The sequence below is a fragment of the Triturus cristatus genome, chromosome 11 (assembly GCF_964204655.1).
Source record: "Triturus cristatus chromosome 11, aTriCri1.1, whole genome shotgun sequence".
Taxonomy (NCBI): domain Eukaryota; kingdom Metazoa; phylum Chordata; class Amphibia; order Caudata; family Salamandridae; genus Triturus; species Triturus cristatus.
In genome coordinates, this window is record NC_140594.1 from 815685799 (window position 1) to 815706424 (window position 20626).

At 43.8% G+C, this 20626-nt stretch overlaps 1 protein-coding gene across 2 annotated transcripts in view; it reads left to right on the forward strand.

The window, feature by feature from the left end:
- The window catches only part of LOC146785479 (nuclear body protein SP140-like protein), a 509550-nt gene that overhangs the window by 285586 nt on the left and 203338 nt on the right, over positions 1–20626 (forward strand). For both annotated transcript variants that reach the window (XM_085634556.1, XM_085634557.1), the window contains exon 9: positions 7903–8002. In XM_085634556.1, the coding sequence (XP_085490682.1) occupies positions 7903–8002 (100 nt within the window). The remainder of the gene's footprint in view (positions 1–7902; positions 8003–20626) is intronic.

A 20626-nucleotide genomic window follows, 5' to 3' on the forward strand; every position in this document is an offset into this window, starting at 1 on the left:
GGACCCAAGGGGTTTTAATTCCCAACTGGCAGTACGACAGGAGGCGTGTTTGCAGAGTGGTGGAGAAAAGGTGTGGGCCTTCGGCGACTTGGCTGGTCTTTTTATTTTTTTGTAATTTTTTCTTTAGTCTGGAAGGGGGGGGGGGCTTTCCTTCCCTGGGCCAGTTTTTTCCCCAGGGACCCTATCCTCTAGGGCCCATCATTTTCTTTCCTTTTTATTTAAAGGGATAGAGGCTGAGTGGCTCATCTCCACGGTCGATTTTGGTCCCAGGGACCCCATCCCCCGGGCTCTTTATTTTAATTAAAAAATAATAATAATAATGAGAAGGGGGATGCGAAACCCCCCTCCTAGGCTGATTGTGGCCCCCGGGACCCCATCCTCCAGTGCCGGCCTCTGTTGTGGCACCCACTTGTCATTGATGGGGACCGCAGGGGGAGCCTGAAGGCCCCTGTGGTCCCTGATGGCTCCCCACATACAGAGGGAGCCTGCATTCTTTTTGGACAGAGGGAACTGCTGAAAATGCAACTCCCTTGGTCTAAAACCAATTCTGCTCCACTTCTAGTAAGCATGAGCATTTTTCATGCTCACGCTTGCTAGAAGCGGAGCAGAGTTTGCTATGGCTTGGTGGGAGCGGTTATGCTTGCCAAGCCATAGCAAACTGCAATGTCCCAGGGTTGGGAACCCCAGGACATTGTAGGAGCTGGCCCTTGAGGCTGTTGTCCCAGGGTCATTATTGGCTCCAGGAGGGGAGGGGGGCCGCATGCCCTCTGTATTCAAATTTGCGAAATCCCAGAGAGGTGGCAGTCCTCGGGCTGGGGGGGGGGGTCTGCGGACCCTCCCCATTCATTAAAGTTAAGTCCTGCCGTGCTTGTTTGTTTTTCAGCCCCCGGGTGGGCAGGTCCCGGGAGCATATTTTAATATTTGTTTTGAGGAGGGGTGCTCATGGCCCCCCTCCACATGTCTGATATACGCCCTGGAGACCAACACCTTGCTGGGGCCAGGCCACTATACTATAATGGGGAGAAGGAGCCCCCTCCCTAGGCTTTTTTACAGCCCTGGGGACCACCACCTCCCCAGGAGTTGTCAAAAATTTGAAAGGAAGGGGGGCAGTTGGCCCCTGGGACTGGATGTATGATGGAGCAACGAGTGCTTTTACCATGGACGTCTCAACATCGCAGTTTTTACGATGCACTTACTACTACAGTGAATGTTTTCACCACAAAACACACTACCATGCATATACATGGAGTAACATTTAGGGCCTGATTTCGATGTCGGTGGAATTCCTTCCGCTTGATACCGACTCTGGCCTGGGCCTGACTGACACCCGGTCGACGGTCCCGAGCACCTCATTAGGAACACTGTTTGGTCGCATTCCTATATTTCACTATAGGAGCATGCATTACGCCTGTAAACCAGCCGTAATGAATGCTCCCACAGTAAAAGGGGAGGTGCGGTTCATCCCATTTCCAGTTGTAATAGCTAGAAAAAAATACATTCTAAAAAAAAAAAAAAAAGATTTCCCTAAAAAACCCATAGTCATACAGAACTGTTGATGGCAGCAATAAGAAAAATCAAACATCCATATCCAAAACTCTGTTAATAAAAACATAACCTTAAAAAAATAACACCGTTCCAAATTCAAATATCCCCAAAATAATGCTGTAGCACTGGATTCAATACATCCATCTTCATGCTGCAGCTACATGATCTACATCCCGATAAGGTTACAAACAGTATACAAAACACGTAGGACAAAAAATTAAAACTCTAAAAAAAGTTATTGTACCGACGTGAGTATATGAACACTACCTGCATGTGAATAGAGAACAGATAAAAACACATACAACACACCAGTATTTCTAACACATAACTACCTGCCCCACGTACCTTACAATAAACGTAGCCACCTATATACCTAGTAATGTAAAATAAATTGATCTTACCTGACTGCAGTGCCTCCTTGCTTACTATCTTGACAGCAACGCTCCACTTACTCTGGAAACATATGTACAACCGCAAGCACCAAGCACATAAAAATGAAAAAAGGACAATATTTGCCATTGAACTTGGTGGTAAACCGTGGAAAAAAACATATAAAATGTTATAAAATGTTATAAAAACATGCTACATGTTACACAAAATGCATTTTATATTTTTGTTAAATTTGTTATAAGATTTATTATTTATTTACAATTTCTTTATTTTTATACTATGTTTAAATAAATAATATTGAAATGACACCTTGTATTTGATTTTACATCTTTTTATATAATGTAATTTTGACAAATAAATATTTTTAAATTGATTAATAATATTTTAAAATGTAAATAACATATATTGGTATTTAAATTTTTCTTCAAATTTTTTTACCTAAATAAATTACCTTTAACTATTCATATTCAAATACTGCAACTAATACCTGATTGGTAATACAATTCCCCAACAAATACCCCCATAAACCTTTCATCCCATCCGTAAATACAGATTTTTCATTTTCTAAAATGTTATGATTTGAATATTATTAATAATTGTACAAAATTACAAATATTATCTATTAATACTTAAGTACTAATATGTAAGTATTAAACTGAATACCTGAGTATTAATACGCTTCCCCACCCAATATCCATATATCCCTGGCATCCTGTCCCTAAATATTACTTTTACATTTTTATAAAATATTTTGAAACTTAGAATAATTATTCATTTATAAAAATTAGAATTTATAAATATTAATACTAATGTATTAAAATGAATACCTGAGTACTAATACACTACCACACCCAATACCCCTATATCCCTTGCACCCCGTCCCTGAATACTAATTTTACAATTGCATTAAATATATAAAAAATAAATTTTATATTATTTAAAACAATTGGAATTCATAAATTGTAATACTTAAGTATTAAACTTAGTACCTGAGTATTAATACACTTCCCCACCCAATACCCTTATATCTCTTACATCCCATCCCTAAAACTTATTATAATTATAGAAATATATATAATTTATACCTGAGTATAAATACACTTCCCTGCTCAATACACCTTACCTCCCGTCCCTAAAACTTATCATTAAAAAAAAATGTAAACAATAATTATAAAATTAAAATGTACCAAATACCTATAAAATACATATACTTACATATTAATACGTGTTAAGGATATGTGTGGCAAACCGTAATTCCGCTGCCAGCGGGCGGAAGCAGGTAAATTGATCCTACTTGCTCGGATCAGACTTTTCACTGTTTTGCTGCCCACTTCACTGTGGGCAGGAAAACAGGTGGAAAAAGTGCTCCCACATGCATTGAGCAGCATTTTTGGCTGCTCTCTGTGTGTGAGAGCAATGCCCGTTCCCGCTGGAGTCGAGCAGCTGGCTGGGACCGCAAGGGCATTAAGACTCTCCCTGCGGTCTCCAGCGCTGCACACTGGGTACTCTGGGTGGGCTTCAGGGCACCCAGCATTCAAGAGAGCACAAGGAGATGGCATTCCCGGGGCCAAAATGGGCCTGGGGAGGGGGGCACATGCCTCCCCTTCCCCATTAATTGTAGCCCTCCAAGTGCATTTCCAGCTGATTTTGGTGATGCGTTCCTGATGCAGAGGAATACAAGGACATCTCCACCAAACAAGGAAGCACTTACTTCATGCAGTTAAGAGGAAGACCCATGTTTGGTGGAGATTCACCTCTTTGGTGCCGATTCCGATCCGGGTCGGAAAGCACTCCGACCGAGCCGGATCCGGAGTGTTTTCCGACCGAGCCGGACCCCTACAGTCCGACCGAGCGAGTACGATGCGCACGTATGCTGTTGGACTCAGTTCGGCTGGACTCCCATAGAAGTCAATGGGAGCCAGTTGTACGACGCGTACATGCGATCCCATTGACGGAATGGGTACGTCTCGGACAAGTGCGCCCCCTACAGTGGGTACGCGTCGGTGCCATCTGCGCCATACATGCCTGTGTGGGGGAGTCCCATGGGTCTCCCCCTGTGTGCGAGTCGTACGGATGCGGGTGTCGGGGGGTCCGACGCAGACCCCGAAGTCCGACTCTGCGAACTTTTGCGAGCCGGACACTCCGGCTCGCACAGGCTGTCTGACGCGTGCATCATACTGGCTCGGTCATGAATCGCATCCATTGCACGCCACGGTTAGCTTACGACCGAGACGTACGGAGCGGTTCGGACCCGGAAACGACTCGGTCAGTGAATTTCATGTAGCCCGCATCGTACTGGCTCGCTCGTACAGCTGTACAAGTCGGTCGGAAAACACGTGTACGGCTCGTAGTTTTTCCGGCCGGATCGCGTTCTGTGCCCTTCCGACCCGGATCAGAATCAGCCGCTTTGTAGTCTCGTCGTCTTCACTTGATGAGGATTTATGTTATCACAGATTTGTGGATCAACACGCTCGAGAAACAATCTCGCTGCCGAAATGACATGCACACAGGGTCACTGGAGACATTACCTTGTGGTCCTTTATGAAGCTGTAGTGTAGAATATGCACTAGACATTAACCCAACGAGGCAGCAGTTATTAAATAATCAATGGAAAGTACTCCAGTTGGGTAGACTTTTTCGGCAAAACTGTGGACTCTTCTTGTAAAAACAAAGGTTCCATTATGACCCTGATGCTCATTTCACAGTATTTAAACCACAACGGGAAGCACTTACAAATATAAACACAGCAGGTTCCCCTGTTGAGGCTCCACTTCTGTAAAGCATAAATGATCTAACTTCTTAGGCTTGGCGAAGGCAAAGGAAGTGTGTTTCCTCTTGTATTCCACGTTGAAAAACAATGTGAAACTCTTAATGGAGGTGAATGCATAGTGGATCTATTGGAGTGCAATCTGATCTGTGATGGCTGTGATAAGTGTTTTTTTTCTTGTCTTGAGAGCAGAGTACATGGTTCTCCATTTTAATTACCCTGAGTATGCAAATGCCCAAAATCATCTGCATGGACCGCCCGTTTGACCCCGCCCTGTTTTCCTTAGTAGTATCCAAAGGTCGACCCTCCTTTTCCCACGTTAATGAACAGCCTACTAAAAGGACCCTGGTGTGTTTCCTGACAAATTTGGTGATGTGTTCTTGATGCAGAGGAATATGACAACAACTTCACCAAACAAAGAAACACTTACTTCATACAGATAAGAGGAAGTACACTTGTTTGGTGGAGATTTACCTCTTTGTAGTCTTGTTGTCTTGTCTATTGATTGATTCATGTTATCACAGATTTCTGGATAAAGTCACATGAGGAACAATCACATTGCTGAAACGCACACAAGATCACTGGAGACATTTCCTCATGGTCCATTATGCAGATGTAGTCTAGAATGTGCACTGGCCATATACCCAACAAGGTAGCACTTAGTAATTAACCCAGTAGAAAGTAGATATTTTGGGCAAATCTGTGGACTCTTGTTGGATAAAGGGAAAGATGAGGTTCTGTTGTTGCCCAGGCACTCACACAGCTACGGCTACTGACACACCCACACAGATACTTAGACACCCACTCACACACCCATTCTCCCACTGTCACATCCAGTCATAGACCCACAGTCCCCACCCATCCACACACTCTTACAGTCATTCGCACATCCACTCACACACTCACAAAACCACTCCCACATCCTCTCACAGACCAATACAGCCACCGACATGCCCACTCATACACCCACATAACCACTCACACACCCACTTACAGATCCATAAAGCCATTCACACACCCAGTCACAAACCCTTATGCCCACTTACACACCCGCTCACAGACCCATACAGCCACTCACACACCCACAAAACCACTCACACACCCACTTACAGACCCATAAAGCCATTCACAAACCCAGTCACAGACCCATATACCCACTTACACACCCATTCACAAACCCATACAGCCACTCACACACCCATTCACCGACTCATAAATTCAGAGTTTCAGAGCAGGATTTAAAGGCTTAGCACTTTGAAGTATCTCTGCCTTTTTAACTCAGGAGTCATGTCAGTCACTTTTTTACAAAACGTTATTGGCTAGATTAGTGATGACATGTTTTTCTGCAATCTTAAAACTCACAAGTTTTCTCTAACTAACAATTATTGTGCTGTGAATCTTTTTTTCTCAAATCCATGGAGAGCCAAATCCAAACGTGACTTACCACAAAGCAGTGGTCAGGGGTACCCATAGCCATGGAAAATACAAGTCACTCCTGAAGGGAAAAGTGCCTCACAACCTTCTAGTCAGATGACTCAAGAGCTCTCCAGTGGCCATTTTAAATGCTGCATTTGACCACCATTTTGTGCCTGACTTGTACGTCACATCTGGAAAAAAAAAAAGCACACGCAAACACAAAAATTACTGTTCGGCTTTGCTTTGAAGGCATGCGGTATGGTGCAGATCCTGTTCCCAACCACAACTGCGCAGTTCCTGCTGCAAGTTGGGCACAGGCTGTGTGCACCGGTGGTTGCCTGTCCACAGTGGGTGGAGCTCAGGGCCAGGTCACAGTCTGCCAAAGGCAGTGTACAGCTGTGGTTGGGTGGCTGTTGTGTTTGAGTAGAGGATCTGGTCTCAGACCCAGGTAAGAAATTAAGAACCTCATAAAAAAGCAATGAAATTCACCAGAAAAAGTACTGTTAAAAGGTGAGTTATGGTTCTGGCTAGAACGTTTTTAAAACAACTTAAATTTGCCAGTTATGCTTATAAATGCACACAACATTCCTACCACCCGCCATTCTCAAAGCACCAGTTTGCCAACTGTATAGTGGGCTTCTTTAGTAGTGGAAAACACCAAGGTCTTTCTTAGTTCTTCAGTTAACTCCCCAGTTAGGAATATTTATTCACCATTTGCACTAAAGTAGGGGCAAAAAGTTCAATCCCCCTTTGGACCGCTTCACTGTGCAGGGGTTTCCTAGACTTTCTTTGGTGTTAAGGTTGTTAACAATCCTAATGACGTTCCTCAGTAACTTCTTTTAAAGAAACTATTTGCCATTTTTCGGAGAGGGATGCACAGCATGACAGTCTTCATCCACTCTTACTTCTGATATCAGCAGGTTGTTTTTGAAAGAAAAAATGTTATGGAATTACTCCTTTCTTTTGAGATGTATTGGATTATTGTAGATTTAAATCTGTCAAGTCATTTTTAGATTTCTCAGCGTAAGCTGTATTTTCTGTCTTTTTTCTATCTTGGATATCTCTGTTATACATGTTTTAGCCAACCTTAGGCCTAACAAATCTTCCTCGAATCTGAATTGACTCCACTTCCTCTTCCTTAGTGATCTCTTCCATTATTCTAAATCATTGGTAAACCAACTATTGAGCTCGCTTCTCTCCTTAATTCAATCATAGCTCAACCTGATTTAATGTTGGAAACTTCATCAACATAGACTTTTAGGATCTGATGATATACTGCTATGACTTTGGACAACCTAAAACATCAGTAGGGTTTCTCTACTGAGTACATGAGCTCTTAAAAATGTTAGTCTTCTGTAAAGGTACTAAACAGTGTTTGTATGTGGATGTCTCTTTATGGGTACTTATTGAATTGTATTGTAACAAAGCTATTTCTACATTTTAAAGATTACATCTGAGCATCTTTCCTTCCTTTCCAGTGAAACTAGAATAAACCAAGTACAATACAAAACATTCAAAAATTACATTAGTGAATGCTGGTTCTTGTAAAATCTACAAGTTATGTCATAAAAGAATCTGTGATGAGGCAATGAGTTGTTTCTTTGTGTGCTCAGATGGAAACACATAGCTTGCACAATTTGCTTGGGATTCAGTACCATTAAGCTTCTTTATAATTTCCTGTACAATCCTTTGAGTACCAGTGGTTTTCACAGAGAGGCCTTAAGATAAGGAGACAGTGACTTTTTACAATAGTGGCTTACCGTTTTCTTTTTTTATTCAAACAGGATGACCTTTCCTCAATAAAAAAAAGTCCAACTGCCTCCGGACATCACTCTCCCTCTACATCAAGGCACCAGGTTCCAGCCACGCATTACCAATCACCAGGTCATGTCTTCATCCTTAATTCAAGTGATTAATTTGATATTTGAGGAAACAACTTGGGTGACATTGCTTGTTTACAGGCTACTGGTTCCGCCTGGCTGTTCTTCCTTGAGTATCAGATAGAGCATGTTATGTGCATCCATATTTTTCTTCAAATATTACATAGTAGGGGTTGTCACTGTGTAGTTATAGCAAGAGTCTTGTTTGTTTTTACTAACAACTTCAACACCGCTTGATGAACCTTTACAAAACTTTTCAGAAAAGGTTTATTCTCCTCCGTTCCTTCCTCAAAAGCTTCAGAATTATCCGTTAAGGCGTGGATCCCAACACATCTTTTTTCTCATGCATTTTACTCAGGAAAAATGATTCAGGGATACAGATAAAACAGCTGAAAAGGCTTATAACAATTTGTCAGGAAGCTAGATCTTTACACAGGAAGTGTGCTTTTTGTGATCTAGTGTAAATCTGTGCAGTAGTTATTGAGAAATTAAGGTTCAAAATGTATGGATAAATGGACAGTTGATCCCACAGGAACAAAAATTAAACAATTGGAGTGATCTGATTATTCACAAGTGCTCCTCGCCTCTTGCTACTGTGTAGTTTTACGCAGTTGTGGTATACAATTCCACAGTAGTAAATGCATTTGTACCTGCTAGGCATTCTTTTGTCGATACCCAATAAGTGTAAATGGAGCCATTTTCAGCTTTAAATGTACATTTGCGGCAGAGAATGGCGCTGTGAATCAAGCCAGCGACATGCTTTAACTAACACTACGCATGAGCAGAAAGGTAAACTTGACTTTTTAGGGTCCCATCGTGTTGGACGTAGTATTGGGAAAAATAGGTCGGTAGACAATGGTAGTTTAAATTCAGAAGCATAGAAGACTGCATTTAAAACAAAGAATCTTTGGCACCAATCTCAATTTGCTAAGCATTAACTGAAAAACCCTTGTTCATTCTTACAATAAAGACAATTTAAACAGAAAATAGAGGTGTGGAGCCAGAGTGCACAATGGCCACGTTATTCGGCTTTCCCAACTACGTTGTTGTCTTCAGACTGGCCTGGCTCCCCTGAAGAATTGCTATGCCACTGCAGCTAGCAATTGCAGCTAGCACTTGACAACTGGAAGGTGTGGTGCTCATGGAGATCATAAACACTGCAATTGCGGGGTAGTTGTGATCTTACTGAAGACTTGCTGTGCTTACGCTGCTAGGCCTGCTGAGACATGAAATGCCTAGGACAACTGTGGCGTCCCTTTGAACAGATCCATAAGTGAGAACAAGGAAGCAGCATGTAAGGCATCCGTGTCTCTTGATCAGGAAATAGAAGTCGCAGGGTATGATATCTGGATCACTGCTGCATACCAAAGGTGCGGTAAGGTGTATGCTTTGGTAGGTGACTCACAGATTTTAGAAGCGAACTGAGAGGTGTAGTGTTTATTCATCAGTTGGTGCGCAGGCCCTGTAACATTAGAAGCCACAGAAAGGGTCCAATTCAATGGATGGGGGCCCTCAGTTCTAAAGACGTCCCGTTGTTGGGCCACATATTTGAAGGCCCCTATAAATACAATCAATTCCAATGCTTGACAAAAGTACTGCCTAGTTCTGCAGAATCTAGCTTGTAACCTTGCCATAGATGTCAGGAGGCACAAAGGGAATGTAGACTTCTTTGCATCATGAGCAGGCTCTTCTAAACCAGGCATGGGTGAGTTGTCCACTCAGTTCCTTGAGGAGGCTGCTCTTTCACTAGCGGGGAGGACTCTTTGGTGTACGTAAACACTCTGCATTCTGATTTCAAACATGATATATGGTCCATCAAAAAGACACTTTAGAATGTGGAAAGATAGCTGGAAAGGTTATCCAGTAGGGTGCTTCCACTGGAACAAAGAACTGAGAACAATTAAAGGAGACTGCAGGCCTAGGAGGAACATGCTGCAGTGGTAGATGTGAATCTCAAGGCCATTAAGTCCTTCAAGTACAATGCTGTGAATGTGCTAACAACCTTGGAAGAGGGGATAGAAATTCTGAATAACCTGCACAGCCGCACCATGTGACAATTCTGGGAGTTTCTGTTGAACTGCACACTGAGGCTCTTGAAAATTGCTCACTTGCTTGCCGACCTATTGAGACTGACTCAGTACATAAGTCAAGAAGGTGTAGGGAAAATCTTTACACTTCTTCAGAAGTTAAATCCACCTAAAGAAGTCACAGCAGGCACTGGTATGGTGGTAATCAAGAGTGGAGCTTAGAGACCTCATTTTGAGGGCAGAATGTAAAAGGAAGGTGGTGAAGTGGGGAGAATCTAGACTGCTATTACACCTTGATTTAAGCCCTAGAGATTGGCCAGGAAAAAAGGCTTTGATGGCCATCTGAAATGAACTATCAATCAGTGGCCATACCACATCAGTGAGATATGCGATGAGGTTGAGGTGTGACTAGCAAGAGAAGAAGTACCTGTTTCTACAGGTGGCTTCATCAAGAGCCTTCCTTGATTAAGTGAGCACAGATTGAATCTAAATGTTAGATGTGGTGATATGAAGGAGGCTTTGGAGAGTGCCCACATAGGGGGGTGGGGCAATGGGACAGCATCTCCTGAGAGCATCTGTAAATACCTAAGAGCTGGCCTAACTTGGAAAAAAGTTGCCATTTTCAAAACAGGAACGAGATATGCCTTCTGGATCATCGCGTACAAATTGCAGAGCATAGTAAAGTGCAGGGTATCCTGGAGGACCTATTGTCACAGCTGCAGGATGTAAATTTGTGCCCCCTCTTCTTTCTACGTGGATAAGCTAATAAAAAGAGCAATATGTCCAATCAAAACCTAGTTAACAGGAATCAATCATACCTGTTCTTTACAGAAAGAAGGTATGGTTCTGTAGGTGATACTGTCTTCAACATAATATGACTTCGGACACAGGGGTTTGCTGATACTGTTCCTTCTCTGTCCATAAACCTTTGCCTGAAGCAAATGTTCTTTAACCCAACCATAATCAGCCTTAAGGTTCCCTTCAGGTGAGCTGAATAGGTCACCCCTGCCTCGATTCTGAAAAGAGGCCCAAATAGGCTTGAGCCAAGGGACATAAAGTGCATGGTCCTGGGACAAACAATCTTGCAGAATCTTCATGCTTAATTTAATACCAGACCTGCAAGGGGTCGAAAGGCCATGATGTCTGAATGAAAGCATATACCTAATTCCTCATGCACTGAAAAAGTAAAGTTCTATTAATAATACGCCAGAATTTCGAGCTACAATTCAAGTTATTTGCCTCTATTAGGTCTGCCCAAGCCTCATCCTTTAAGTCATTTTTGTGCCTAGCTTGTTCTCTTTTACACATATAATGACACCTCTTAACCAGGGCTTGATCCCTGGCCTTATGACTTAAAGCACACTTAAACTCCCCCAGCGCTTTCGAACAGCCAGAATCAAACCATCTGGAAAAAGTCATGCACCTTCAGGACTTGGGTGCCTCCAGAAGACCAGATACTGTTTTAGAAATCTCAAAGAAGGACCTCATAATGTCACGTACACTATTTGTGGTGGAAATACAGGTATCTAAGTCCCTTTCACTATTAGAGTACAAAGACTTGTAAAACTCCTCAGGTATTATCTGGGACCACTTAAGTCCCCTCCCCTGACTTGTAGCTGTGGTGACCCCTTGGACACAGACACTAGGGCTTTTAATCAGGGCAGCTCAACAGATAGAGACGCACACTGGATTATGGTCACTGAAAGGGTTCATCGGAACCCAAAATTCAGGGATATGCAACAGGAGAGGTGTGGAAACAAAGATGAAATCCACTAATGACTTACAACCTCTTTCTATGAAGGTGGGGTTAACGTCCCTTCTAATCATAGACTTCTTATCCATTGTAAAAGCTGGGTTCAACTTGTTCAACAATATATTTAAAGTAGTACCCTGTTGGCAATGTTCTAAGTAGGACACAAGAGGGCAACCAGAATTTAAAACCCCTGTTTCCCTCTGGTCCTCGCACAGGTGGACGTTAACACCTCCTGCCATCATAATATATACCAAAGCTGTTTTTAAACTCATCAAATGTTTTACAAAAGAGCCCAATATCTGAACATTGCATTTTTCATGCAGTGGGGATTTGTCATTCTAAAAATTAAACATTATCAGCTTATTTGGGCCAGCAGAGAATAGTAAAGCCTGCAAGCTGGTGGCTCCAGTGGGTAACACCTCAAACCTCCTTTTTATTGCCAGTGAAGCAAAAATGATCAGCTGCCCCTTTGCTCAACCAGTCCTGGATTCTAACACTGGTGATAAGAGTTTTTTACATACCTGTAAAAAATGACAATTCTCTATTACCCAAGTCTCTTGAAGCCAAATTATCTCAAACCCCTTTGTTACGGTCAGCCATTTTGGATCATCAAGTCTTCCAGAGATACCGGCAACATTCCAAAGAATACATTTACAGATGGTCCTGGGATTACAATCCATCAAAGCCAAATTTTGCTGCAGTGGGAAAACCAGGGCCTCACAGAATACTTGAGTATTCTGCCTAATGTCCCCTGGCAGTCAATCATAAGCATCCAAGCGGTTCAAGGGGGCAAATCTGTTAGAGAGGGCCAGCTCTGGTGGAGTCGAAGACCAACCAGCCCTCACATATGCCTGCCATATCAAATGTTGCCAGTGGTCATGTTGAGAAACAAAAGCCCGTGGTTTATTGAAAAAGCCCAATGGGAGTGCCAAGATAGAAGAGACAGGGCTGTTAAAAGAGACACCCTTGAAGCAGTCTAAAATCATCCCTGGCATGTGTGGGCTGTTGAAATTTATGACCACTCAGTCCTCTGCCAAGGTTTTCTCTCCTTTTCCCAGCCAGCTTGTCTGTCGAACCATGTTAATATAAGTTCCGACACAAACCCCCACGGCAGTGTTCATGCCCAACCAATGCACAACTTTATTCCTTAGTTGATAGAAGCTCTCCTCAGTATCAGCCAAAAGCTTTGGGACATTTCCCAATATAACAACATAGGGCATTGCCACGGGAGGTAAATTAAGGACACAGGTTTAGGCAAAGGGAGTCTTGTGGATCAGCTTCTAGAAGGGTCCTCACCACCCCTAACCAGGGGTCTGACCTTGAGCCTTGAAACTGCAGGATCCCCACCATCCACGCCACCCCTGTGGGTATATGGGATATGATTTTACCCCCCCTGTGACCGACGACACAACAGCCTTCTCTGAGACTACAGCCATTGGCCCACACATCCTCTCTACAGCAGGATGATTAGGACGCAATGTGGCAGTGGAGGATGGACATGCAGGAGCAGAATGGAATGGAATGGAATGACATTTATAAAGCGCAATGGCTACCCGGAGGCCTCCCAGCGCTGCGGACTAGTAAAAGCAAAGGACAGTGGAAGAAGATACAGAGCTAAAAGAGCCAAGTTTTTCAGAGCTTGCGAAATGAAAGAAGATTGGGCTCTTTCCGCAGTTGAAGTGGAAGAGCATTCCAACCAATGGCACCATTATATGAGAAGGATCGCCCACCACATCTGACTCCTTATTTTGGGTTGAAGAGCAAGAAAGGAGGCAGATGACCGAAGGTCTCTCTTTGGTTGGTAGGGAGTGATCAGAGATTGGAGAATGGTGGGCCGTTCCTCCAAAAGACTTCATGGACCAAACACATAGCCTTAAACTGGATCCTTTCCCTGATCGGCAAGCAGTGCAGGCTCTTTAGTGCTTGTTTAGCGGACTGCCGGCTAGGAATCTGAAGAAGTCTACGGGCAGCACATTTCTGAATGATTTGGAGGTTGTTGATGGTATACTGCGGAGCTCCCAGATATAATGCATTTCCATAATCCAGGCGAGAGAGGATCAAAGCATGGACCATGATCCTTCTGGCGTGGAAAAGAAGGAGGGGAAGAACCTTCCGAAGCATCCTTAGTAGGCCAGAGCATGTTGCAGAAAACTTTGCTGCCTGATGGCTGAACATGAGGGAGTGGTCAATCCAGATGCCAAGGCTCTTAATTTGATCTTTGGGGGTCAGGGCCAGGCCTAGGCAGACTGGCCAAAGAGATGCCGGATTGAAGGCAGGGGAGTTACCCAGGAGCATAAGCTCCGTCTTGTTCCCATTAAGTTTAAGGCATGAGAGTTCCATCCACTTGGCAACCTCCTCTAGGCAACAGCCTAGGGTGCTAGATGACCCCACAGGGTAGTTAAGTGCCACAACAAGCTGAGTATCATCTGCATAGGTGATGATTTTTATGCCAAATGGATGGACTATCTCTGCCAAGAGTCTCATGTATATATTAAACAGCGCAGGGCTCAGGGCAGAGCCCTGACGAACCCCACAGCTGAGAGGGAACTGGTTAGAGACTACGTCTCCCTCAAAAACCCTAAAAGAGCGGTCACTGAGAAACGACTGCAGCCACTCTATTGCCATACCGGACACTCCCAGATTCTTAATTCTGAGAAGCAGAGTAGTATGGTTAACAGTATCGAATGCGGCGTTGAGGTCAAGAAGGATAATAGCCACAGTGCCCCCTTGATCTAGAATCCTTCTTGCTTCTTCTGTCACGCAAGGAGAGCAGTCTCAGTGCCAAACTGGGGACGAAACCCGGTCTGGGAGGGGTGCAGTAAATTATTAGTTTCCAGAAAGGCTACAAGAGTATTGTTTACATGCCTCTCTAGAATCTTACTCACCCACGGCAGAAGATAGATAGGGCGATAATTGGCCAGATTGGCCTGATCAAGATTCGTTTTTTCAAAAGGGCTTTAACCATTGCACATTTCCACGCCAAAGGTACTACACCTGAGTAGATAGAGGAATTCACCAAGTCAAGAATTATAGGGCGAATAGTATCTGCAACTAAGGTGAGGGCCTGGGGAGGAACAGGGTCTATGGGAGAGCCCGATTTTATGTCTGCCATAATTAGGCCCAGCGAGGCAGAATCAAGAAGAGGGAATTGTGCTAGTAGGGTATGGCTTCCTGCAGTCAACTCAGCAGGGGTAGTCATGGAATTGGTGGGCTGAGGGGACGAAAAACCCTGATAGATCGTTTGGATTTTCTTTTGAAAGAACTCTGCCAGATTGTTACAGTGAGCAAAAGCATCATCCAACATAGGAGGTTTCTGAGGCAGATTAATAAGGGCTCTAGCAATGTAAAAAAATTATTTGGGGGAAGTTTACTGCTAACTCAATTTTCTGTTTGTAATAGGTAGCTTGGGTAGTTTTAATTTCAGATTTGTAACGTCTGATAGATTCCCTGTATTCTATTTTACTGAGATCTGAATAATCCAGTCTCCATCTCCTTTCAAGCCGTCTGTAGCGCTGGTTAATTTCCCTCAGAATATGAGTAAACCACGGTGCATTTTTCGGTCTATTGGCTATATGGACGGGTTTCTTAGGAAGTACTATGTCTAAGGAACTTTGGATCCAAGAGTTACATTTCTCATTAGCTTTCCCCAGATTGAAATTGAATTCACAGGTCGGTCTATTAATTTCCAGGACCGAGGTCCACTGATCAATTGGGAGTTTTGACCAATTTCGCTCACGAGCCGGAATTATATTAGAGGAGCAAACGGGTCCGGGAATTTCCCATGTTAACGGGATCAGGAAATGATCAGTCCAGGGAAGGGGGATGGGGAGTCCAATAGTAAGTTCGCTACAGTTACTAAAGACTGGGTCCAATAGGTGACCTTTGGAATGAGTGGGTTTCGACACTATCTCCATGAGCTGGAGTGCTGATAAATTCTCGATCAGTTCTATAGCCAATCTATCAGAAGAGTTATCTAGGTGTACATTAAGGTCACCCAGTATAGTGAAGTTGGCTGGTCCCAAAGCTAGATCTGCAACTACTGTGGGTAGTGCATTGAGGAATTGTCTAGCGCTACCTGGGGGGCGATAAACTAGGAGGCCAGAGAAAGTGCTAGTCGAAGAGATCTCTAGGGAGAAAGCCAAGCTCTCACAGTCTAATAAGGGGTCTGCAGTGATACGACAGAGAAAAATATTTTTAAAAATAATGGCTATACCCCCTCCTCTACCAATCTTACGGTCAATCCGATTTATAGAATAGTCAGGAGGAAGAGTTTGCACAAGAGTTGGGTCTGATTCTTTATGGAGCCATGACTCAGTTAGAAAAAGGACAACGGGTTTTAGATCTTCTAATAACATTGCATGTTCCATGGAATGTTTAGAAAAGGATCTACAATTAAGTAGAAATATCTTTAAAATAGCCGGAGTATCAGAACATTCTGAAACTTTGGTAGGGGGCGAAAGAGCAAAGTCACAGTGAGAGCATTGCACATCTCCATTCAGCGCATTTATGGAATGCCGACAGGCTTCAATAGTGACTGTATGGAGCGCATGGAGAGAGTGAGAGCTATATGAGAAGGTTCCAACCCGAGAATAAACAGGGGTTGTGGCCTCTGGTCCCAACCAGGCGCAGACAGGCGCAAACGGGCTTGCCTTTGGCGTGACGCCGGCGCTCCCGCTGCGGGTGTCCGCTGCGCGTCTGACCGGGCATCCGGTTAAATGGAGGGGGAGCACGAGTGCTGGAGCGCTGACCTTCCTCGGCCCGGAAGTTACCTTTCCTCCCTCCACACAATCGGGACAGCACCCGTGGTGGACCGGGGAGGGGCAACAAAATCGAGGCAGCAATCAATATCCCACACAATGGTAAGTGCAAAAATAGCAGATTAAAGCATAGGACACATAAATCAAAGTTAAACAAGCTTAAAATCGTTTTAAAAAATCGCGGGGTCTAATAAAACGTAAGCTGCATTTAGCTACAGCAACAGGACTACTGCCTTGCCTGAACGCGTCCGCTGCGCGTCTGACAGGGCATCCGGTTAAATGGAGGGGGAGCGCGAGTGCTGGAGCGCTAACCTCCCTTGGCCCGGAAGTTACCTTTCCTCCCTCCACACAATCGGAACAGCACCCGTGGTGGACTGGGGAGGGGCAACAAAATCGAGGCAGCAATCAATATCTCACACAATGGTAAGTGCAAAAATAGCAGATTAAAGCATAGGACACATAGATCAAAGTTAAACAAGCTTAAAATCGTTTAAATAAAAACGCGGGGTCTAATAAAACGTAAGCTGCATTTAGCAACAGAGCTACTGCCTTGCCTGAACGCGTCCCCAACAGAGGTAGAAATTCGGACTCCTGCATGCAGTGATTAGTGATTGAAATTAGAGAGTTCCATCTCAATTGCTGTCAAGCGCTGGCAAGTGAGCTCCAACTTAGCGGCCAGGGCTGCAACTAACGTAAACTGAAAGGAGACCATTACAACTTCCATATTAACTTGCCCCACAGCCTCAGGAATGTCGGCCCTCAATAGTTGACCCAAGTTAACCTGAAAGCGCTTGTATTTCCCACTAGGCTCTATTTTCTTCCTCTTTCGAGCTGCCCTGTAACCCCTCTCCAAAGCTTCTATGGCAGCTGCTCCCGCACAGCTATCCTGAGAGCAAGGCCCGCTAAGTGAAGAATCACCCGCCCAGGTCCATGGGTACAGATGAGGGGCCGTCCTGTCTGCAACCTGTTGGAGGAGGGAAAGAAATCAGTCCTAGACCCACATCAATGGGTAGACTAGGATGTCCTCAGCAACTCAGAAGGCAGGATCAATGAGGGGGAGCGCGATGGCCTATGCGCAGCCAGGTAAATTTCCTTATAAAGGACACCTGCAGCCCTGCTGAAAAAGACATCCATTGTTGTAACTGATTTACTAAGAGCGTTATGCTTCCCCATGTCAGACCTGCAAATAGATCTCGTAATCCGGTCACTATGAGGTAGAAAAGCGAGACAGCCGGACAAACTGGATTTACAGAGCAAAAGTACAATTAGATGGGATAAAGGGTCTCCTGCCAGCCACTAGTTACAGCTACAGGAGAGCACTGCCTAACGCCCAATCGATGTCCATCATGGTTTGACGCCATCTCATAGTACCATCAGACTAGTGAAAGAGAATCGGCCGCCCTAACAGCAAATAACTTCTCCTTCAGACTGTCAGACCGGGATACGGGGGGGGACGCAACCCAGCCTCCTTTGGGCACGGATGGTGCTGCCTTTGGCCCGGGCTTTGCCCTGGCGCACCCGTGCAGCACGGGACCCGAACGAGCTACATATTGTGCTTCACGGGTGGAAACAGCTGTGGACCCCAAATGACCGCATGTCCGCCTCGCAGCCCAGGGTAGTCCTCCACACTCCTGCAGTAAAACAGGGTCCAGCGCAGAAGGGAACCCATACCCGCTATATAGCGCTCCATGATTAAATACAGCTGTGGACCTCAGAGGGCCGCCTCTCTGTCTGGGTAGTGTAGTCCTCCACACTGCTGGAGTAAAACAGCGTCCCTTGTCATTTGTGAGACAAAAAGGTCGAAAGATAACTGCTATGTGTGGTGAAGGATGAAGAATATGTGATGGTTGGCATTGTTTTCATTTTTCTTAATAGAAGCTACATTTGATGTGCAATATTTACTGTCTTACCATAGGTAAGAGTTGAACTGGGGAGTGTTGAACCTGTAGGAAAGTCAGAGTTCATTAGTTCCCTTCATTAATTGGAGTGTCATATCTGCTCCTCTCTTTCCATTGTTATCAAAAAACAATGGCTCCTGTGGACTAATGGCGAAATAATCTCAATGTATGAACGCACAATGGCAATGCAATGGGCTATTGTGATGTCAAAAAGAGAAGGAGTCAAATACACATAGGATGTAGTATTTAAAAACACAATATACATAAGTGATAACTAAATAATCATCAGTCTTTAGTGAGTGGTGTCCCAGTGGTGTACTTGCATCTGGACAGCTACGGTGCAGGACAGCGTCTGTCTGTCTGCTTGGTACAATGACCCTCTAAGGTCCTGAAGAGACCCTATATTGCACACAGTGTCGAAACGCCATCAACAGTTTTCAAAAGCGAACCATTAAACACCAGCACTTATCACTGTGTAAAGCACGGTTCATATAATATATACCTGCAAATGGTCGTTTTTTATGAAATATAGGAAACCTTGTATATATGTCACGAATATGTCACTAGTATTCTAGGTTCCGTTGTTTCACTGGAACACCACTCAATAAAGGCTGATGATTATTTAGGTATCACTTATGTATATTTTTGTCTAAAACTATATAAATAATTGTTTTTGAAATATTAAATCCTATGTGTATTTGACTTCTTCTCTTTTTGACATCACAATAACCCATTGCATTGCCATTGTGCATTCATACATTGAGATTATTTCGCCATTAGTCCACAGGAGCCATTGTGTTTTTTATAACAATTTAAGCACCCTGGTTCCAAGTGAGTAGGGTTCCCTTTTTTTTAGTTTCTCCTCTCTCTTTCCATGTCAGGTCTTTTTCATCTTCCCATTCTAAAGTTGCACCAAACGTAAAGTCAGGGGCTTTAGGATGTTCTGTAGGAATGGTACTGTATCTTGGGTTCATCACCCCTCAGCCCAGACTAAGAGATCTTACCTAGGATGCAGCACTTGCTAGCTATTTCTGGTCCTGTGATTCTCTGTGCTGCAAAGTCGATCTGGAGGAAACTGCAGACTTGCTGCAGGAATATCAGTGAAAAACGAACTGCTGTTCTTCTGTGAGTTATTGAAAGGATTACAGGTGTCAACTCTGTGGAAAAAGGAAATGATCTTCTTCTTGCTGTAGCTAACAGGCAGCCAACCATTTCAGTGCATTTTACAACTCCAGCTCCCAACCCTCAAGCCATGCCTAAGGGCAGGACATTATAATGCTGGTCCTGTGTAGCTGAGTCCAAACCCTAGGCAGAGTTCTACCAGTTGTTACCCCTTAGCCAGGCCATTCGGAGATCTAGACATGTTTAACAGGGATTGGACTACAGAGACAATAAAAATTGGTTAATTTAGACTGCTGTTTTGAAAGATAAGCCCCTTAGTGTGTCATCTGTGACATCACTGACACACGCGTTAACCAGGCTCTTTATCACTGGCACAGCTCTGTCGTCACACAGTAAACATAGAGAAACATACATCACCTGGTTTACGATGAGCAACGATGACACGGGTAGGTAGCTCCTCCTTCATGCAATAAGTGAAACATGTGTGTGGGGTTTGGGCCCTGGTTGTTGCCTGTTGACCAGACAGGCTATGTTTTATGTTGATGCCTACTGATTGCTTCAGTAGCCAACCTTAAGGCATTTACAAGATGCAAGGATGTCCTAAGGACATGTTATTTTGGCATGGAGGTACTTTAAAATGTAGAGCTGTAGTGGAAATTCAAAGTGCTTAAAACACAAGATAGCCATAGTACATTAATCTAATCTTTTGTCAAAGTTAGGAAAAACATAAATACTAAATAGCAGTAATTAGGTGTCCAACTAGTACCTTTCTTAAGTGGCCCAAGGATTCAATTTCATTTAGTAATCATAAATAATAAATAATGCTGTTGTGCTTTAGGAAGGTGTAACCAAGGCTACTGAAATTGTGATTTCAAGGCAGCTTCTTAATTTTGGATTTGCTCGAGTGCCATACAGTCCACTATCTCTTTCATAATTGTCTGATTTATCTTAAAATATGATCCTAGCACACACATATTAATAGTGACTACAAATGCTCCACACAGGTTGTAGCGTGCAGTGCTAGATGCTTTGCATATCGTATCTATTTATGTCTCAGGTTTTGATTGCTAT